Source organism: Manacus candei, unplaced genomic scaffold, assembly GCF_025592945.1.
Source record: "Manacus candei isolate 608988 ecotype Guabito, Panama unplaced genomic scaffold, ASM2559294v1 h1tg000023l, whole genome shotgun sequence".
Classification (NCBI taxonomy): Eukaryota; Metazoa; Chordata; class Aves; order Passeriformes; family Pipridae; genus Manacus; species Manacus candei.
In genome coordinates, this window is record NW_026138071.1 from 15361127 (window position 1) to 15384868 (window position 23742).

General features: G+C 34.8%; 1 protein-coding gene across 6 annotated transcripts in view; it reads right to left on the reverse strand.

Annotated features, from left to right (window-relative positions):
- The window catches only part of SESTD1 (SEC14 and spectrin domain containing 1), a 55194-nt gene that overhangs the window by 9612 nt on the left and 21840 nt on the right, over positions 1-23742 (reverse strand). For 5 of the 6 annotated variants that reach the window (XM_051787295.1, XM_051787292.1, XM_051787294.1 and 2 more), the window contains 7 exons: positions 14390-14503; positions 12140-12237; positions 11731-11786; positions 9044-9255; positions 5274-5396; positions 1730-1924; positions 990-1104 (listed from right to left, as the gene is read on the reverse strand). In XM_051787295.1, the coding sequence (XP_051643255.1) occupies positions 990-1104; positions 1730-1924; positions 5274-5396; positions 9044-9255; positions 11731-11786; positions 12140-12237; positions 14390-14503 (913 nt within the window). The remainder of the gene's footprint in view (positions 1-989; positions 1105-1729; positions 1925-5273; positions 5397-9043; positions 9256-11730; positions 11787-12139; positions 12238-14389; positions 14504-23742) is intronic. The other variant, XM_051787297.1, reaches the window with a different exon arrangement.

Genomic DNA, 23742 nt, shown 5'->3' on the forward strand with positions numbered 1-23742 from the left:
GAAAAGGGCATTACTATCTGTCTTTTACTGCCCTTTCCAACTCAAGTTTGAGTGAGCATTTCTCTATACTAACAAAGAACTAAGGTTTTGCTATTTTATGACCTAGCAGATAACAATAAAAGCTGACAGCAAGTCAGCTTTTCAGCATATAAATACCTAATTAATGTATTTCATCCACACAGTTGCATAATATATAAAATATTTATCACAGCTAAGCAGTTGTAGCCTAAATGTTCTTCCACTGCTGACAGAAGTTATATCTGATATGGTTGATACACTTTTCTATACTGAGATTTGCCAATCCTTAAAATCTGCTGTTACATCTAATTTTTGGCAGCTCTACTATCTGTTTTCCTAAAGGAGTATCTCATTTATGCAGCAAACTGTTATATTCCAATCATTACTACTACCAGATATGATTTTGTTTCAAAGCTCGTTCTCCTACAACTCAATGAAGAACATGATCATTGCAGATCTCTCCAACTGAAATATTCAATTCCATATGCTTGACAGTGTAACAACATTCAATGTGCCATTTATTAACATATACGTTCAAAAGTACTACAAAACACTCAGTATAAGCATTCTAAAACTGAGGGGATAAAAATCTTAATCATCAAGGGGTCAGTTCTGGAGACAAAAAGATCATCTAAGCACTATAATATCAAGATACTAAGGATGATTAATGGGGGAAAAAAAGTTTGTTTGCAGACAAAATGCACGAGAGCGGCATATAACAAATATATTTATTAGATGTTAAATATTTAGAAGAAAACTAGTTTCAGATCATTTTACCAGATAGAACTACTATATAGCAGAACTACTATATTTTACTAAAAGTAGTTCAGTGAAGCATTATGCAGCCAGGAGAGACAGATTTTTTTCCCCCCAGCTTTTTTTGGTATTTTTTTTTTTAAAGAGAATAGTGAGATTACTGCTTTTTCTCCTGTAATGTGTGTGCATCTCAAACAAAGAAATATTTTGCTTACCAACACTTTTCAATTTCTCTTCCAGTAGTTTTAAAGTTTGTTGAATTGATGCTCCATCTGCTGGTGCTACATCTACACACAGCATTCCTAGTAAACCATCCAATTGCTGAGACAACTAAAACGAAGAACAACACAAATGCTAATATTTAAAAAAAAGTTTGAGCTTCAGATGGCTGGGTCTGCAATCTCCTAAATGTTCAGAAATTTCTCATTTTAGAAATTTCTCTTTTCAGCTATAAGAAAATGAAAGTCAAGATGAAAGATAAAGGAGCCATCTGGTTGTAGAATTCCAAGGGCATGCGTCCCTCGATAGTGGGAGAGTGGAAAGCCAAAATTCTACTTTCTTTTTTAAGACAATTATATGAAAGGAGTATGCCATTTTAAAAACAGAGACTATGAAAAGTACACCAAATTCCAGTTCAATTAATGCATGTACCTCTAATAAAAAAAAAAAATAAAACAAGAGAGGGGGAAAAAGCAACTTTTCAACTAGTAACACGTTTATTTAAAATATTATTGAAATGTAAGACATAATATAAAGTACTTCCCTTCTAAAAAAGAGGGAATGGATTTTTCTCAGCATTTCAGTTATAATAAATGATAATTTACGATATTTTCCAAGTGACATTTTATTTCCCCTCACCTCCCTAAATTTTTTTCCAACGTATTCAACGTTTACAATACTAAGGCAATAATATATTGATAGGTGAGCCCACGAAAAATGAAACAGAAAAACTTACATCCTGGGCAACGCTGTGGAATTCAAGTGCTGCTTGTAATAGATTCTGCCTGAATTCCAGCTGACTGGCCTGCCGGTAACACACATCACTCAGCTGTTGCTGCAATGCTTTCAATTCCACAAGGTCCTCCTCATCCCCTGCATTTAGAAGAGCTGCTATCTGCTGATTAAGCTCAACATAAACAGCAAACCACTCCTAGAAACACAAGAGAATGAAGCATTAAAAGTACCAAATATAATTTTATTTATTATAAATGGTATATATCCAACTGCAAACTAATAAGTAATCATATTGAAAAAGGAGCTCGTTACAGGTTATACTGTTACATAATTACGAGATATCACAGAAGAAGAAGAAACATTCCCATTTCAAATCAACTCAAAAAAAGTGCTTAATTCATTTTAATGTATGCACTATAAAAAAAACTGGCACAGAAATATGGGAAGATTACAAGGCATGGTTACTAATCCCAGCACAAACTTCCACTCAAACTTTTTAGTGAACCAAAAGAGGAATTCCACCATTTTTAAACAAATTGCTAAAGCTTAAATGTCTGGTCTACTGAGACAAAAGACCTTTTCCCAAGTGATCACCTATTACAAAAAGTTGTTGACAGGGTTATCTAGGAGTTACTTTCAGTGACAGGATTGAATGCAGCAGTAATTTCCTTAAAAAGTTTAGAAAAAATACTACTGTTGACAAAGTGAAAGTAATCTCTATTTTCTGAATAAAAGAATGTCCATGTACAGAAACTTCAAAATTATCTTGTTTCTCATTTAAAGAGAGCTTTATACTACTCAATTCAAAATGTGCAGTTGTTTTTAACATGCTTTGATTACTGAATGCATATATAGGAGTCAGTTATGTTGTCATGGTGGTGTATTTACAGAAGAGAATAGTTCAAATATTTAACAATTCTGGGAGATTTAAAAACAACTTGATACATCAAGATCACATTCACATTATGCATGACTGAGATGCTGGTAAAGCAAAACATGTTTGCTCAACATCTCTTATTTTTGCCTACAGTGAAGTGACCTTCAAATGCCCTAGTGCAATGCATTTCTAGTGCTATGGAACAGCACCATCTATTGGCCTACAAAATCTGATCTAATTTGTATCCTTGTCATGCTCCTATTGGGATGTTTGGAATTTTGCAAGTTACGCCTTCAGCTTTTGCATCATTTATCTACAAAGCATGAAAAACAGAGTACAAATACCCATATTCTGAATTACCCAAAGCTATCTGCTCACAGGAAGGAACAGAGTGTGAAAAGAGCAAGGAGGGGGGGTGAAAAAAGGTAATGAAAAAGTTAAATTAGCAATCAGCGAAAAATTTAAGAGCAGAATAAATCTCCCATCTGCCCCAAAAGGGGAAACTAAGATGACAATGTGAAAACATCTTTCATTGTCACACACATACTATAGATATACAGATTCAATACAGTCAGTTTACACAACATAACTCTTTCACATTCAACATACAAATCCAGGCTACTGAGTGTAACAAGTCAACTATAATATGAGAAGTCAAAAAAAATTATAGATTAATAATTTTTATATATAGATTAATAATTTTTAGTTTTATATTTTATTTTATATATTTTATATTATATATATTTCCTTTTAGGTTTTATTTTTAGCACTAAAATAAGTAAAAGAATTGCAGTAATTGATTTGAGCAAGCTATCAGTGAAATTCAGAGACCAGCAAACCATGTACAAAAATTATGTTTTTTATCCTTTCCATGGGAGAAAGTTAGGCACAACAGTATGTGACAGCTCAAAACCATGGAGAAAAGACCAACACTTGCTCAAAAACAGCAGTTCTAATGTATTGCTTGTGAAGAAAACAATCAAAAACAAACCTCAAAAAAACCTACTTAACTACACCTCCCCCCCAAAAACAAAAACAAAAAAAAAATTAAAAAAAAACCCTATGGAAATTATTTTTTTTTTTCACTTTAGAGTAAATTGAAGTGAAAAGGTCTATCTTCAAGACAAATAACACAGTTTTTCCAAATATCTGCAAAGTAGTATAATCAACAATAAATAGGTGATGAAAGAAAGCAAGCATACAAACTGTCAATTCAATTATTAGGACAGAAAAAAAGGAAAACAATGAGAGAACGTTTACACTCAGCTATTATGAAATGTTTAAAAATCGAAGAAAAGGGTAAAGCACATTTTTCCAGTGCTGCTGGGGAAAAAATGGTTTTAATCTCCAAACGGGCATCTAAATTTAACGTAGTGCAGTGGTCTCCCAATTATTTCTTTTAGTATTAAATAAAATATATGTTTTCCGATTTATTTCTGCAAACTCTGCCAGCATCTGAGAACTAAGCTGTGTTCCATGTTGCCACTGCTTTAGTGATCAGCACACTGTGGGCCAACCTGCAAACTTCAGTGGGATTTCAAGGACTCCAGGTAAAGAACAGTTCTCCGTTGCAGATACCCAAGTGAAAACAAAGTATATTCAATCTTGTTTTTTAGTTGCAGTTTGTAGTGCCAATATGACTAAAAGATACTGATATTTATTTTTGTCAATTAAGTAGGCAAGAGATTTTGGGTTTTCTTCTTTCCAATTAGGATTTTAACTGCAAGATGTTTTATACTTCAGAAGCTACTGGTTTTCAGAGTAGAACACTGCTTGAAGAGCTTAAAGGAACAATACAGAGGAGATGGGATTTACCTGATGGAACACAGACATCTACAGTATGCACTGCTGCATCAAGAAAGGAAACCATACTCAGTAGAGATGGAGTCAATAGAACTAGTGTAGTCTAGGGCACAGTGTTTCTCAGACTAAAGGTTTGGGCTTGTTTTTTTTCTAAATTACATCAGAAAAATTATAACTCAGTGACTATTTTCTTTGCCATGACTAAAGGGAACTTAGGAAAAGTGGACATAATTGTCGATGTCTACATCAAGAGAAGTCAGAAAAGAGGAATGGTACTGTGAGCAACACTCCCTTTGGGAGCACTGAATATTTGTAACCTAATTAATCACCTGGTGCAAAGACAAAATTCTACTGAACCTTAGGAAGTATTCCAAATAGAAACAAAGGCATCAAGTCAGTATAGATACAAACCAGCATCTTCAAGATTTCATTATGAACATAAAGTATATCTGACATCTTGATCAATGTAAGTACTAAGCCAGTTTCAGCTACTGGTAAATGTAGTCTAAAAAAGACAAAATTATTAAGTCATTCATCTGAGAAGTACAGGATTTCCCAGACATTTTGGTAGAGAGGAAAAAGTAAATTTATTCATCCTACTCAACATGAAAATTTAAGAACTGCTGTAACATACTAAACCCAAGAGAAATCACAGATAGAAATTAACATTTTTCTACAACGGAAAAGAAAATAAATAATATGCAAATAGAATGACCACATTAAGTTCTTAAACTGCTCAGATAATTTCCTCTGTAACCCATAACATTGCGTACTGCGCAAAGTTCCCAGATCCTCATAACCAAAATACACTGCTCATAACTGCATGAATTATTTTAATACTTGAAAAGGGTATGGGAAATCTCACACTGTGCTGACTCTCAATCTCTTCATGTTTCTGTTGCAAAGCCTGTGAAGCTCTAATGGAATCACCTATTCCCCACTGGGTTCTTAGCTGTTCTGATCCAGGTCCTTCAAGCCAATTGACTACCTGTCAATAAGATAAAGATGACAAAAATAAAGTAGCAAATCAATTATGTGAAAACTGATATAAACAGAATTTTTTAATATAAGCAGAAACAAAAAAAAAGTATATGTTTATGAGAAAAACAGATATTTTTTAGATCTCTGGAAGTCTTGTAGAATCCATCCACATCCTCAAGTTTTAAGTAGAAACTACTTTTCATTAACCTTAGCCTGTCAGCTCCATGAAAACAGTGGCAACTAGGACAAGATTTTTTCATATACACACTTCTCATTTCATAGCTCTCAAAAGAGCTCAAAATACCATTTACATGAAAATGGACCTCTTGTGTTCAAACAAGATTTTTTTACCCAAGTGATTACAATGCACAGCTGTATTTGACCTCACACCTGAGAGCTTTCTCCTTATTTTGCTGAATATATTAACAGTCAAATACACAATATATATTTATTCCAAAATTAAATTTACACGTGAACTTAGTATTTTATATATTTATATCTTTCAATTTGCTCTATTCAAATAACAGAAACCTGTTACAGAGTTTTAGTGGCCACAACTCATGGAATATGTCTTTGCAAGGTCACAGCAGTACAACTCTGGACTACAGTATTGGATTTCTTTTATTATTATTTTGAAACTATTTCGTTTGATGTAAATGTTATTCAGAGCAAAACAGTATATCAAAATTTGGGCTCCTTACACACATTTGAATAATCAGATATCTATGGAAAAATTTCATGATAATTTTTTAAATATCTGGAAAACAGAGACAGCTGCAACGAAACTTAGAGCAGAATTCACTGCTAGAGTCCTGCAGTAAGGAAATGCAGGAATACCTCCACATTCTGAACCTTAATAAAAAGGCATAGGAAGTCGGCTTCCTCCCCTCAATGTGACTTTTGTTTAAACATGGATGACAAAATAGCTTCACACAGATTTTCAGGAAATACAATACAATACACAATGTAACCCCATAAATATGAAGACAAATGAAACAGGGACTAATCAGACCATTTTTCTAGTGTTGTTAAAGTACAGTGCAACAGTAAATCAAGAATGATCATCATCATTACAGACAGTCACTGAATTCACCCCATTTTTCAGTCATTATGTAACTGTCTTCCCACTGCCCTTTTCTGCCCACCCCCCTGCCTGCCCCCTTTCAGAGCATATATTCTTTGCTCCAAAGGCATCCTGAGCTTTCCTCACTTTAATCATTTCTAGGACAAATTAAGACAACAGTTCTAGGATAATTTTGTTTAAAGAGAAACTTCCTGTTGTGCTCAGCACCTCTGCACAGCTGCTGCTGGTTAAATATGGAACTGACCTAGAAGTGAAGGCACTCAGATGTCCCCCTGTAAGGTCAGTGTGGCCTGGAAAACTTGCATATGGAAGTGACAGTTCTCATGCAAGTCTGAAACAGTGTGCAAGGCTCCTGCTTAGCAGTGCCCTCTATGACCAAGACCACCTCCCCATTTCAAGTTTTCAGCAACTACTGCATTGCCTCTGAAACTTTAGCTTAGCACACGGCTGTTCTTGTGACAGATGCTTGAACTGAGCAGAGTTACTACGGGACATGCAGAAAGTTATGTAATTTTTCATGAAATGCATTTTTAAATGGTTAATGACTAGATTCCTGCAAGGCCTCACATTAATTTTAATTAATTAAGGTTAGAAAAATAGTAACTAACACCTCTGCCTAAGGAGGGACGAAGCTAGAATTTATCATAACATACAAAGTTGGTCCCAAGCAGTGTTTAGAAAAACTGCTCATCAGAAAACATCTGAAAATCATTGTCATCTTTACACTGCAGAATGAAAGACAAAAGAAAGGGAAATAAAACTATTGAACAGAAGTAAGGTAATTAAAAGGAGAGGGCATGATATGAAGGCACAAGGGAAGAGAGGCGGCTATTGATAAGAGGCTTTGAGACAGGAGTGAGAACTAAGCAGGTCACAGTAGGCAGAAGCAACAAACAGTGAAAATGAAACAGGAACACAAAAGCAAGCCACTAGTGGTAGCAATACAAGATGCTATACAAAGAATGAAATAGGATGTAACTATAAAGAAAGCTAACAGAAAATCAAAACACTAAAGAAAAAAAATAACAGCAACACCAGGGAAAAACTCTCTCTCTGTAAACCCATTCTAACTGAAAATACTGCAAGCATGTTATATGGCAACTTCTGTTTGTTTTGTCAAAATAAATTCCGTGGCATTTTGCCTCTACTGGTTTCCTCCAATACATCATTAGCTTCTTACTTTTCATCTTTAACTCCTTCTGTTAGCCTGATTTTCCCCCGTAAACCAAAAGGGAACTAAATAATTTTCTAGATTTAGTAAGTTTTTCCCAAATATTTGTATGCCACTTAGAAAGCTTTTAAATGCACTTTATAAAATTCATTAGTTTTACTGTGTACTGAGACTCAGTTCCCCTGCCATGTAACATCCATACTGTACACAGAGCAAACAATAACTATTTCTACTACAAATATTGCAAAATGAGGCTGTCATGATAAATAAGTCTATTTAAATGCATTAACAATGTCAGTTTGCCAAAATATGTTATAAATCAATCATCACAACTTTAACATAGAAAAAAAAAAAATCTCACCTGATTATACGCACAGCTATGCTGATATGTTCTATATAGGACTATTTTAATCTCTTTTATTTTTATTATTTCCAGCTCAGCATACCAGCAGATGACATTTGCTTTTTAAATTTTTTTATAATAATCTGAATTACTACAAAATGAACATTATCTCCTCAGTAGATTTATATTTTCACTCCTAGATAACACAAAATTAACTAGGTTTTATTTCTACCCGTATCTGAAATGCTGTCAAGTGGAAGTACTTGACTTGCACTCCTCATGCCTTAGAAATGCCAGTGCTGGAAGGTCAAAAGCAATATCTATTCCATTAGATTTTGCATATTCAAACTACACAGAATCTTAAAAATACATAAATCTAATTTCAAGTGATAAATACAAGAGGAATAAATTAATTCCATTTCCTCAATTTTTTCTAGTGAGAGTCTGCTGAGATGATGTTGAAAGTGCTAATTACATGCCTGTTTCCTAAGGACCAAACCAATTCATTATGACCTTTAACACAGAATTGATTAGGAAGTTTATATTCATTCTTGTGAGGGTATCCTTGAAATAGAGAGTATAAGCACTTTAACTTAGGTTAAACTACAAAATATTAGACAAAATAAGGAATAAATAATAGCTTATGTTCAGTAACAGGAACTTGAAATGACATAGGCAGGGGAAGGTTTTCAACTCTCAAGCAAATTTACAATCACACGTGTAATGTTCCTCTCTTTGCCAACAGGTCAAGCATTTGCCCCTCCAACAATGCAGCCACACACTGCCACAGTACACAGCAAAGGGACAACATGAAGGTTCTTCAGCACAATGGCAAGAGAGCACATTTAAAATAACCTCCACATATGACAACAGCCTTGGGAAAGTCACTGTGGTAGCCACAATGTAAAGCACTGAGTATAACTAGCACACAAACATTTGAGGAGTGAAGGGAGGCACTAAGGGCTCACCTCTAATTTTTAGTTTCACAGGAAATACAGTCTGTGACTCAAGCTCAAACCTCTGCCTCACAGTATTCAAGAACAACTCCAAGCTTACCTGCATTACCTTCTGCTGAATCTCCTCCAGCTGTGTGCGCTTGCTTCGTTGTCTACACACTTCCTGGTAGCGGGTATATTGCTCTCTGAGTGAGTCCAACAGCTTCATGACCTGTGGCTGAGCAAGCAGCTCATCATCCATTGGAGACCAGGAGACCCCTCCATCTGAACCATTGAATCGACGCTGTTGTAACTCAGATAGCAACTCATGACCTTTAAGAACACAGTAATGATGTGGTTAATTTAGATTCAAATCTGCCCCCCCCAAAATTAGTAGTAAGCATGCCTGCTTGTAAACCATCCAACAGTGCATTTTTGCAGCTAATGATCTTTCATGCATTGGGCACATTTAATGATATGATTTTCATGCAGAACTCTGGTCACAGTTTGTGGGGCTGTATCAGTCATAAAGCAGAAGAAAAGAAAGGTGTTATGTTTTAGATATATAAAAGAGATACTGTGAATAACATGCAAATTGACAATAGCATTGATTAATGTAAAGAAACAATCGCAAGCACATTCCAGAATCTTAAACAACTCTAAGTATTCTGATTCTTCAAAATGGTGAGTAGCATCTGAAGTATTTCTCTCAAACAATTTATTTTCTTATATTAAATGAATGCTCTAGAAGCACTGAAAAACTGACCATATAATTTCTCTGTTGTCTTTCAGGATTTTTATAGCAAGTACAACACTTTCATAGAAAGTGTGGAGCTGAATACTATTTTTCTCAATATTTTGCTCTTACTTCTCTCGCCTTTTTATTTGTGCTCTTAAGCACCGTATCAGGGTACAGGCTCTCTACACTGCAATGACTTTCATATATGCAAAAATAGTATATTTTGACTATTTAACTGTCTACTTCAACTGTTTGAAGAATGTTATTTTTAAGTTATGTTAAAGTTTTCAGGATGTAAACACCATACTACCAGTAAACCCAGATCATCAATTTGTTCCTCAAGAGCTCAATGAACAAGTTAAAATAAATCAGTGTTTGGTCACTAAAGGTATGTTGGTGTGAAAGTGTGCCAATTCAAGATCATCAGTTCTGCAGGTCTTAAAATGGTAACATGCCAGTTCACTAAAAGAAAAAATTACCACTTGAGTAATTGTAATACCTCAAGGAAAATGCAGAAGCATAAGACTCTAAATTCAACTGGTATTATTTAGACAATCAAAATGCCAAGAGCTTTGGAGATTGCAGCAAACAAGTTTAAATTACTCAGCATATATTACTGAGAAATGAAAATGTTTTAAGAATTCAAATACATTTTGCCATAATATAGAAACAAACATCTTGGATTTCATCCTTTATAATACTACACAGATAGCTTCAGAGCAAACAGACTTAAAGGCTTTTACAAGATATTACAGTTCTACTGGGATAATTTTGAAATTGTATTGTTTCAGCAGTAAAGGATTACCATTTTTCAAGGTAAAAATGTTTTTTTAAACTAAATTCTTATCAAATTCTAAGAACTATATATGTGGATTTGGAACTTGTGAAAGGAACAGTACTTGTAATTATGGAAAACAGAAGCCTTTTATTCTAAATCCTCAGTTTGTTCGTATTTATCCTTAGGAGATCGAAATGTTTAACTGGGGAGGGCTGATTTTTTCCCCCTCCTCCCCTCAAGATTTCAATACAGTGACTCTAACAGAGAAAAGCTTGCCTCTTAGGAACTTCCATGACTTAATGGAAGTTATAAAACTTAGTAGCTAAAAAAAAAAATTCATTATGCCATAATTAAGAAAACAGAGAATGCATATAAACTAATGGGCTCAGGAGCCATCTGCTTACACAAAATTGAAGTGTTGTTTTGTCCAAAAATCTTACCATTAGACAAGGACACACAATTAGGCTAAAATCCAGTGACAGTGTCTACAGACAGTTCATATTTTAAAGAACTTCAAAGACTAGAGTAAGAAACTACTGTTTCACCTTTAAGTCAAAACAATATTATCCCACTTCTAATAAATTTTTCATGGAGGGGGCAACATAAAGCCAGTAGTTCTCTATGACAAATGCTACATGTGATCCACACATTAGTTTATAGGATGCCATAAGGTAAGAATTCTAAACACTCAGACTCTGATCACCACCTTAACTTTATGCTTTCTTATTCCAAAAAGGCACTGATTTAAAAACAAATTTCTAGTCTAAATCGAGTCTATTATACTTCATTGTCAATAGGAAATTCACCCTAAAAACAACATTTAATGCTGAACAAAGAGTCTAAGCAGCAAAGAGTCAGTATGCTGACTGTATGCTTCACTTTTCTGACAGATGACCAGTTCAGAACTAGACAGATGTAAATTGTTAGAATTGTGCAGGAAAATGCAATCTGTACTGTAACCATTCAGTGGCTACTGAGACAGACTCATTCTATAAGGCAAACATATTGACATCATCTAGACACAAAGCATTCTCAAAATTAAACATTAGTTATGGTAATATTGTAAAGATGTTAGTAGGATTGTAAAAATATGTATTTAAAAAGACACATTTCAATTTCTTCCATTTCTTAGCATCACCTTTTTTTAACCCAAAGATTACATTAAAGGATAAGCTTGTCACATTGTGAAGATGGCTAAGATAATTATTGTGCCCTCTGTGCTTTCATTTGGGGCTTAAAATGAATTATGTCTCCTTACTGACCAACATTCTAGTTTTTTGACTTACTATACCTGTCTGCAATACCGTCTCAGGATCAACTGATGGAAGGAAGTTCAAATCTATTGATCTTGGAAAAAAGTAACAAACAAATTATTAAAATTTGTATTACAATAGCACTAAAAACTTCAACTAAGGCTAGAACTACCTGATGGTCTTAAGAGATCAAGTTTCCTCCCTCACTCAGTGAAGTCCTCACTTTTTCAACTCATTGAATCAAAACAAAAACGGAGCTGCATGTACTCAATAGTCAAATGAGCATCATCTACACAAAGACTCATGTATCTTCTTGTATACATTATAAATGTTTAGAATTTCCTTATGCATTTCAAAATATTTAAGGCATATAATATTTTCCATACTTGGATTTCAAATGAAATTTTATAATCCAAAAGGATTGATTTCAAAAAGTGAATCACACACCTCTCTCTCTCTTGTTGAGTTCCTTTATCACTTCCGTTGTTAATTAGAGCAAGTTCATCCAGTAAAGATGTTGATTCTTTCGTGAACTTTTCAAATACCTAAGTAAGAGGTAGGTATTAATTTAAGAAAATTTTAAGTGGCTGTATTGAAGGCCTCAGTGCAAATTTATCCACTAGTTCTGTAAGTGTACTTCAATCCTTACACAGTGTAATTATTTCCCGACATTCAGATGGTAGGGTAGAAACCTAGTTTTGTTAAGGGAACAACTAAGAGTACTAAGATTCCTTAGGGAGATAGTGAATATAACTAAGGTGGACTGAATTCTAAATACTGAAAAAAATGAGATTACTGCAAAGCCTGTAAGTTTTTATGGACGTATTTATTCTACATCTTCATTTAATCCTTTAAGAATCAAGGCATGTTACACAAACGTCTGACAGCTCACTTGAATGGCTTAAAATTTTGTGAAGATTTCAGCTTCTAATCACTATTGAAATGGACTATATTGTAACGAGTAAGTAAAAGAAAAATGTATCATTACATAGAAATATTATATAGAAAGAAATACCCTCATCAGTTTCTTTGAGCACAGGGGCTTCTGATTTCAGATAAGAAGGCCTGTACAGTCAGACACTGGGTACTGTTCAGATAATTCCTATGTGCCTGACTTCTGAGGGTTGGTTTCAGTTTTGCTTTTTAACAAAACTGAGCATGATTGGGTGCCTTAAGTGACAAGCACAATAACTTCCAGGTCATTTTGGTGTTAATAAATTAATAATCAATAGCTTGCCAGGGAACTTTCCTTAACTTATCTAGGACTACTTAAAATTTCAGGAAAACCAAAAAGGATCTGAGATGGACAAGTCTTAAAAGCCAATTTATAAGAGTGGTTTATAAAATACAAGCTAAATTCATTTGCTAAAAAAGAAAAAAAATCCATAGCATGAATATGTATAAACAGTTGTAAACTATTTTTCAGCTAGTACCTTAAACAACCTTTCTGCCCACTTGTCTAGTTTCAGAATTCAGGAGTTGCAAAGATGAGATTCTTCATTAATATACAAAACAAGTGAAATAAACCAAGAGAGGAGAGACAGGAGAAAGACATTTTCAGTTGTAGTCTGAACAAAACATAAAGCAAAAGTCCCAGAGAGAGTGGAAGCACTGTTCTTATAAATTTTATGAGTGCAGGAATAGCTGAGTAGAAGCCAGATTTGTGTATATCAAACCAAAATGAAGGAGAGTGACAACATTAGATTTCCCTTCCTTACCCTGTGCCCAGGTGCTCCCAATTTCAAGCAGAGAAACAAACTGCCTTGCCCTAATCCACACACACATAAAGCCCATGCAAAGGCCAGTAGAAAAAAAAAAACCACACAGTAGACGATGCTTTCTCTGCCTTGGGTGAGAACACACAATTCACTAAGATTCAGCAGAACAGAAACAAAAGTGGTGGAAGTCCTCAGACTCCGTGAAGGGGGGAGTACTGCTGTGAGATTGGCTGCAAGATATGTTTGAAGGCTTCAGGTAGTTGCAGTTGCAACACACTGTGGCGTATTCCTTGTCCAGGACCCTACCCGGAGATCCCAGATGAAGACACACATTTTAAGAACAGACTGCATGGAAAAGGAACACACTGTTTCATTGGAAATTAAATACTGTTTTGAAAATTCTATTTAAGTAACTGAAAAGCAAGTAGCCATGAAAAAAGATTCTGGAGAGCTATGGCACCAACAGTTGCTTACACAATTTGTGTCTATTAATGATTTAAGGGTGTAGTTGCTCATAGACATTTACTGCACCTCTATGTACTGGGGAAGCTGCACTGACAGAGGTTTTGGTGTAGGACAGTTTAAAACCTAGCTCTTAGTCCACAGGAGCCAAGAATTACGAGATAACCTTGGAGGATATACAGACTCCAAGTATTTTCTCCTTGTTTTGGTCTTCTCCTACAGCAGGCAAACAATTTCCCTTTGTAGCAAGTATACCATACAGTCAGGCTCTTCTAGAGTTAGTGTAAGAGAGCTTCATTAAGGAACTTGTTGGTTCAAATTGATTACATTAGCTTTATCATCCCTTGATGACCAGTGTTAGTTATCACAAGACTATTCATGTTAATGAACTGCACTACTACACATATGCCAATTTCTTACACACTTAGTAGTTCCTACACAAATAAAAATCTCATGGCTCAAGAATGAGCCATTAAAAAAAACCCAAATAACAAACCCCAAAACACAGATAACTAACCAGCCTCTTATTCAACCAGTCCATGTGATCATAGGTGAGAGTTCCTCCAAAATCTTCTGTCAGTTGGCATGGTTCTATATATCGTGTCAGCTTGTTAGCCGATACTAAAATAACCTGCAACAATAAAATAGGTAACTTGTAAGTAATGCTTATATTTTCCTTAAGTATCTAAGAACTTGGGTTAAGTATGTCTAGAGATACTGAGCAGATCTTTCTGTGATTCAGAGAAAGTGACCAAAGTTTTTACTGTTAAATGCTTAAATGAAATATGGCTGGTTGCAGTTAACTTGGGCCTAACTCACAGGTAATTCCCATATGCAGTGTATATCTCATGCATAATCCTGTAAGAGCATCAGCTCTACCACCTTGTCTATTTACAATAGGAAAAAGAAATGTGTTTCCTGGATATCTTTTTTTCTGGTGGGAACTAATGCTTCATGATTAAGTCATACACCATGCAATCCATTTTTAGTGAATATAGTAGCAGGCTATCATACTGCAAAGCACTTAGTATTTTTATCACTCTCTTACAATACTTTCAATCCCAGAGGTAAGTTTGTGCCATAAAAGTTAAGTGCCTGCATTTACTGAGCAAATATGCTCAGCAAAAGTTGTACCCTTTCCATGAGTAATCAAAAATTCAAACCTTAGTATGCTTAAAAGCTCATGTCATTCACCCAGGAGACAAATCTAGCTCATCAACTACATCAGGAAATACAGCAAAACATAGGTCTGCTGCTAGTCAGAAGACCAAATTCTTGCCTTAATTTCTGCATTCTAAAGGCTCCTGGCTGAGCTTATTCATATAAACTCAAACAAAAAGTTGGCAGCACAGGTTGCTTCAATGTATAATATGCTAAGCACTGAAAACCTGTGGAAAAAACCCCCAGCCTCTCTGTGGAAGCAGACATATTGGCAATACATACCCAGAAAGCAAAAAAAAAAAAAAAAAGGAAAGAAAATTTTGATAACCCATCAGATCATTCACATATTTTTGCAGGGGACAAGAATATGTGGAAAGAGCCAACTGGAAAGAGCCTTCTATTCCAGCTCCGTGTTCCTGCAGACATTGAAACTAAAGAATTCAGAGTAGTTCCAAACAGTCTATTATTGTACAGGAAAATCTTTCAGCAACATCCAAATATATCCATTGTCCTGTACTCTTAATGGTTCGTAGCTGCTGTAAATGGAATTAGCCTGTATTTTCTTTAAGTAATGCCAGCAACCTGCCCAAAACCCAGATAACTCTAGGTCCAAGAAAGAATAATAAAAAAAAAAAAGACGTTTGCTCTTTTGGCACACATTTATATTTTAGGTCATTTTTTACATTCCCTTTCATCTTTGTGAGTTCATTAAAAAAAGAAGAAAATTAATTTTGGTATGGAACTGAGGTAAATAGGGCAGCTGGTCTAAAAAAAACACAAATAGCTCAAAAAAAATGGAGGGACTGTATTGAGACCACTTATTTCTGATTTTAATTGAGATCCTTCAGGAAGGAGAATGGGCAAGGACTATGCTTTGTAAACTTGTACCAGGGGGACTTTCTTTTAGAAAAAAATTTCTCTTGCAGTGCAAAACCTGCATGACAAAAATAATTTAGCAGTATGAGAAAATAATCCTCTGACAAAAGAACCCACTCAAAAATGAGATTTGGTCAAACCCAAATTTCTTTTGCACCTTATTAGAAAAATTTGGAAAAAGAAAAACTTCCACCTCATTAATAAGCCTTGTTGTAACTTAAGACATTACTTCAAAACCCATTCATTCTCTAGGTTTCTTTTTTTTTAAACTGTTTCTTTTTTTAAACTGTTCATTGACTGTTCACCAGGCTAACTGCATAAATCCTGTCTGAAGACTTTCCAAAAAGTAAACAAATATTTGAATTTTTAACTAGGTGGTGGCAGAAGGGAAGGGTCCTGAACAGAATTTAGCTCTTGCTCTAGACCTAGACTGGTGCAGTGCTAATTTAACATCCTTAATATGCTTTACATTAGTAAATTAGCTTTGATATTTTCTAGATGTCAGAAGTGCAATTTGCTTCTCTGAAGCTTCTGAAATAATGTTTTAATCAGCTACTACAGGTTAATATTCCATAAGCACACAGACCAACAGCCAAAGCAAACAAAAATGTTGAAAAACGGTAGATGTGATGTGCATCATGAAGAGACACTTCTTTTCAAAATCCAGTAACAGTAATTGTCTTTTATCTTTTGTGAAAATAAATGTGAAATTATAACATCCTGAAAAGAGTTTTCCCTTATGAACTAGCATTCCACCTTTGCCTTTGAATGTCACAGTTCAACACAGGTACAGATAAGGTAATTTACAGTTGTAAAAATAGAAATAACCCCCTGTTTGCTTGCAACTGAAATGATTTTTTGTTTTTTTTAGGTTTTTTTCTATAGTAATTTTACTATGTTGACTCTAGAAAAAGAAAAAAAAAAGCTTTCTTAATCCAAAGTAAAAGTCTTTAGACAGCAGATTATAGTTGGACGTTAAAACGAACAGCTTAAACTTCCCAAGGGTGAAACAAACAGATGGTAAAACAGAAAAAAAAAAGTCTAATTTATTGAATCCTTAAATCTTTGCTTCCCTTCCCACTTCATCCACCCACTTCCAACAACAGCTACAGCTAATAAAGCTGACAGTGGTAGTAGGTTTCGAACACGTCCTTTTTGCTACAGACAAAAACAGCCATAGAATTATCATCTGCACTGAGTTCTTTTTAAAACCTGGAAGTGTGGTAAAGCTCTCTTCCTTACTCTAGTCAGAAACTTGCTTTGTAGAACATTGGCCTGCTAAAACATTGTGAAAGCCTTTGCAGATATAACTCAGAACAGTGCTTTGGGAAAAGTAGAAGTGCTGTATTTTGTAATAAAATCCAAAAACCTTTATAAGAACTGCCAAATAAAACAAAAAAAACCAAACAAGCAAAAACAAACAAACCCCCCCAACAAACAAACAAACAAAACCAAAAGTCTGTACTACAAAGTCTTGTGCCTTAACTGCAAAATTCTATAGCTCAGGAGTCAAAATATATGGTTTTGACCCATGCAACATGTATGTTTTGTAATAAAAGTGCTTCAAATACTGTTTGCAGAAAGCTGACCTCTCTCTCTGCATCATTTGCTGTTTTCTGCAATAATTTTCACTGATCATCTACAAGGAGAAAGAGGCAGATGTTAAGATGAGAGAGGAATTCTGGATATTCAATAGGAAATGCAAAAGTGCCCCCAAAATGTTAAATACATCCATCTGAACTTTCTTTCTTTCTTGAGGGAAGTAATGAAAGAGCTCTTTAATTCAAATGTCACAGAGTCAAACACAGGAGCTATCTGAAGACAGGGTGCTGTAAAACTTCAGTAACAAGGGGCTTTTTTTTAAGTGTGTAATATCAGAGTAGCCAAACTACTGAATGAAAAAAGGAGCAGTTACTTTCCAAAAGAGAACACATCCCCTAAGAATACAAAATTTGAACAACTGAAATCTAAGCATATGATCATCTGAGCTAAGTAAATATCTGCATTTATCTTCACAGCTTGGTATCAATGAGTAATACAGTCCACTTCTGGGATAACTTAAGAAAATTATCTAAAAAAAATTGGATAGTGATATTCTACATCTGTTATTAGAGTAAAATTTTTATACTTGGAAATAGGTACAACTACACTGTAAGGGGACTAAATCCTATTTGTAATCTCAGGAGTCAGGTCTTAAAAATCAGATTTGGTTTAAAAGAATAAATGGTGTTTTCATTTAGAAAAAAAACATTACAATTAACTGGCATTTACACAACACTGTAAACCTAAAAATACATTCAATTTCCCAGAACAAAAAAAGGCAGTCCTGGCAAAATAATTTATGAAAACAGAGAACATAATGCATTACATCCACATATCTATATTGTGCGTAATTTGTTGGTCTGGGTTTGGTTTGGAGTTTTTTGTTAATTTTGGGTGGGTTTTTTTAATTTATTTTTTTTACATGTCAAGCAACCTAATATCCAACAACCAAAAAGTTTGATGATGTTCACAATACTTTCTAAAGAATTTTTACCAGGTGTGCCGAGGTACTGAGAAGTTCATATGGACTGAATTCTAATTGTTTTATAAAGCACAATCAAATCAATATTTGGCTTTTTTTTTTTTGAAGTTAACTGTGCTTCTTCTCCAGCAAACTCATCTGCTGGAAAAACTTCAGTATAGCCTCAACTATTTTCCTAGTGATTTTGCAAGAATAACTATGGCACTCTAAGCAACCAAAGATAGCTGCCCATATATCTACTCTGACAGTGATTCATTGCCAGAGAACTGTAAAGTGAAGATTTCCTCTTCCTGAGGAGAATAATCTTATTTTTTGATGCTACATACTATTTCAATCCATTTTTGAATGACTATTTGATTAAAAACTGAGTAGCTTAAGGTGTTATTTGTTAATATGGAACACTAATTTAAACAAAGATCATTTTCTTTAATTTTACACTAAGAAACACAAGTTAAGTATTTATCTGGCCAGTATCATGGAAATCTGGCCTACTAGAAACCCAAGAGCAGCTAGCAGAATCTAGATAAACAGAAGACAAACTGTCAGCTCCACTCCCAGTCACTGTCTCCTTCACTCATGGTTTTACCCACTCATTCACCTTTCCCTCTAGGGCTTATGATAATCAGCACATTGTCCTTTTTCCATCCCAGAGAAGAGAAAATAGGCACAGATCCTGGTATTTTCCAACACACCCTTTTTTAGGGCTGAATTCAGAACATGATGTAAACTCAGGCTTACGGGCTCCAGCTCCAGAGACAATTCCCTCATTTGGCCCAGGTTTCTAAAAGAAAGGACCCACTGCCTCCAGAAGCAACAAAGATACATGCAGATGAAAAGAGAAATGCAGTTAAATATAGTTTTGATAGAAGATTGGAACTCCTATATGCATTTTTCGAAAAGTCCACGAAAGCTACAAATTTTGTTGTCTCAATCTTAAAACACTATACTGAAAATGGACAAAAATTAGGTACCTCCTACAAAGTGTTATTCATTCTTCATTCTGTGGACCAATACTCTGTTTATTACCATCATTCTTAAAAGGTAAATTAGAGACCTGAGATTTTCCAGAGCAGATTCTGCAGATAACTATCATAAGAAATTTCTGACACTATTACTAGACAGTTAAGAGTTGTCAGCTGCTACAGTGCAGGTGTGAAGCATTTAGAACTGCTCAGACTTTGGATTTCAGGACTGTGAGGATGCTTTTGCTATAAACTCTATTTTTTAACTAAATCCCAGTAGTTTACCACCTGGTTTTCCCTTTCTCTTTTTTTTTTTAAATTCCCTTGATTTCTTATCTCCCAATCCTAAGTGAACTTTTAATATTTCTCCATGATTTCCACAAGGATAAGGATAGCAAGTACACTTTCTTCCTCCCTGCTCTTGACAAACCAATTTTCAAAGTACTAATCTAATACCTAACTCAGGCTCAGAGACCATTTTTCCTCCAGGTTCCTTAAATGAATGGCACACACAAAATAACCCCACCAGTCTGTCGGTAATTTTTGAATTGTGTACAAATTTGTACATTTCATCAATTTGTATGGTACGTTTTTTTATTCCAGTTATGCTAATTGTCTTCATATGAAAAGCTCATGATCAAATACAACACACTACAGCTACTAAAAGTTTCACATCACTATGCGGATACAATAAAAAAGCAAAAAGCAACACCTCTGAACTCTCCAAAGCACAGACATTTTTATACTAAAATCCTGTTCTTCAATCTTTTAAAACATTAACAGTATTAAGTATTGCAGTGTAATATATGCAACATTTTGGCTGAAAGACAGCCTTGTAGCAATTAAGACAACTCTCCTGTTATGAAGCATGGCACAGAACCAGATAAAACTGCTTCAATTAACAAACACATGAACTGGTTGCTAATAAAGGAGGAATAAAGTTACAAAGAAAAATTCGGCTGGAAGACAAATGGCAATTGTCCTCAGGCAGGTCCAAAACCAACAGTAATACTAACCAGAAATAAGGACATGCACTTTTACTTAGCTGAATCAGCCCACCTCTTTGTAGTTATCCACCCAGTAGCCCTTTTGATCTCAGTTGCCACATTTACTTTCAGTGCTTTGCAACGCATCATCACCACATCACACTCTGAGGCAGAGGATCTCTGCCTCTGAACAGAAAGGAAGGCACTGTTTTTAATGGTTTCATATGGCCATTAAAGCAAGTATTAAGCAAGATATTAAGAACAGATAAGGTAGCAGGAAATAGGAAGTAGATGTAATGCCCCATTAGAAATTAGAAATCACAGTTACACAGCATTTACTCCAAATAAAATGCAATTACACCCAAGTGAATAAAAAGATTTCATACTTTCATTTCAATTTTACATCATATTCATTTCACTGGTACAAAAGCAATCCTGGATTTTCCTAATAGTTATGCAAATCTGATCCGTGATCCGAAATACAAGTTGGGCATTGCTTTGTTTTTCCTGCCAGTAATACAAAATTATGTAGCTGTAGATTTGTGCATGAGTTAGAGCCTTCCACAGCCTTAGCAGTGTCTTATCTGCACTCCTATCCAAAATAGAGGAAAGACATACTACTGTCTCTAATATAAATATTAGTTGGAGCACAGAGAAGGTGGGTTTCACTGAGACAGTTTTCCTGATTGCAACCAAGTAATGAATAACCAAGAGAATTAATGAATAGCGAAGAACAAAGGCTTGTCTAATACCAAGGGTGAGTCTTCAACATCTGGGAAAGCACATGATTTTTCCTACTCTTCTCAGCTTTTCCTGTCCTTTAATGAAGAATGCCATTTAATAATATGACTTACTGAACAGAACGAAAACCAATCAACCAACATAAACCAACAAATTGCAAGATACAAGGAAAAGCCATGCACTAGGATGGTATCACAGTCTCTTTAGAAATATCTATAGCAACTCTATACCAAGAGCTGCTCATGGTCCAACCTCAGCTAGATGAAAAGCTGATGGCAGCCCCTCATGCAAGCAAGCAGTCTCACCCTGTTTCAGAAGGGAAACTCAATAGCAAACACCTATGAACCAAAATGAGAATTCAGCAACTACCTGTTATATTATACATACATATGTATATATATAATTCAAGCATCTGACCTGCCCATGTATCAAGCCAAGATATAAGGAGGCATCAGAAAACAAATCTCAAGTTTTCCTCTTGACTACTTTTCTTGCAAGTGACATACTTTGATACGTTTGCACAAAGTGCCTCTCCTACTTTAATTATATTCTTCTTTCTAAAACTTTAGAACTATTAATTTAAGAGAATCTTAGCTCAAAATTTCAAGTCAGACAGAAATGTTTACACTTCAGTAATAAAAAAAAGAGTTTAGAAACAGAAACCAAAAGGTTTAGTTACATAACTCCAGTGGTCTATGCCAACAATGCCAACATGATCGTTGGCACAGAACACACTTCGTAAAATTACTGAGCTTGTTAAATTAAAGAATTATCATTTAATGACTGTTAGCCAAACCTCAAAGTCAAACAAAAAATCCATTTATTATTGCAGCCATGTAAAATTATCCCTGCTTCGTTAATATATTTTCTGTAGGTTTTCCGCTTATTTGTCTAGAAATGGATTCTAGCTGAGTCATTTTGAAGAAAAACCCAAGAAGAACGTTCTAGAGGACTGACTTCTAAAGTAGTACTACCATATACAAACAACTGATGTATAAAATTCTTTTAGACCACAACTTCAAACACTTCCTGAACTTGTCCAAGCACTATATTTACAGGTGTGCACATGGGAAAACACAGCCTAAATCAGACAGTAGAGTCTTCTAAAGAGAAGGCTTTGCCATTACTACTGCTGCTCTCTAGAATGAGGCATTTTTTTACCTTATGTCCTGAAAGAATCTGTGTGAAACTGAATATTGCAAACTTAAGTCATTTTCTAAACAGCAGCTCTTAAATTATCTTTTTGACTACAGACGGTTAGTTCAGATGCTTTTTAAATTCTCATCTTGGATGTGGCTAAAAACAATAGGCTAGTTTATAGAAGGTGGGCACCACTACACTCATGTTTTTGAGTAAAGAAGCTATGACTGGGCTGCTGCTACATGCCAAACTTCAAGATGGAAACAATCTACGATCACAACTCTGCCAGTCTTCTTAAGGAATTCAGGTGACAGGATAGACAGACATCTGTGAAACCCAAAGTGTTTAACTGTAATGGAAGTCACAATTATCATAATTGGAACCAGTAGCAAAATTTCAGGCACTTGACTATCTTTTTTACTGAGTATCTTCCTGACTACAGACTTTCAAACACCTAAGTAGCTGTTCAGAGATTCTTTGGACTGCTGTGCTGAACTCAGGCTACTTTTCAAACCTGTCTCTAAAAAGGTATTCAAAAATAAAATATGGTCTTCATCTATAAAATAAACAACCTGAAGGCAAACATGCACAATTTCCTTACTTGTAAGATTTATAAGTAGATCATAAAAAATGAAGTAATGTAATAAAAGGAATCTTGAGGTAAATAAATAAATAAATAAATACATAAATAAATATTTGGACACCTCATTGAAAAGAGGTACCGTACCCCTTACCCCCACACTCCTTTGGAGCACTTCCACTTGCAGGAATTGTTTTCAAAAATGAAGCCACCTATTCTAGGTAAAGTCTGACACAAGACTTAAAGACAAAATTCACATGAATTAACAGAATTATATCTAGATGATAGAGAATTTCTTTTTATATTATTTAGCAGTTACAAAACTTTTCAGCTGCCACCTTCCAATTCTCATTTTCCCTGAACTAAGTGTTCTGCAGGAATGTTCAAGAATGTTATAATCTCACCATCAGAAAGAATTACACAGCATTGGTCAAGATGCAAAATGCTTTTCTACTAAATCTTTCACAAAGAAAATCAAAAAAGATGCTAAGAATTTTGTTATACAAAACAAGTAGATATTTTAGTATGTGGCGAGCAGAGCAAGCTTGTAGTTCAAAAAAGATTAGCATAGAAAATGATTGGAAAGATTGATAATACAGATAATTCTCTAAAAAACATGGAAAATTGAGGTTTCCATTAACCTCCACAACAGATATAACAATGGAACTGCTAACATTAGTGTGTAGTCTCTCGTACACACTCTGCCTCACAACTAGAACAGTATCAGCTTATATTTGTCAAACTGAAGGGATGTATAACTTTTGTTACTACTGTAAAAGAACTCAAAAAATGAGAGATGCATGTAGTAGCAACAAGACGTTTGTCAGAATTGTTACTACTCATATAGTGATACCATACAACATGTACCTCCACAGTCCATTACAGAAATCATGAAAAATT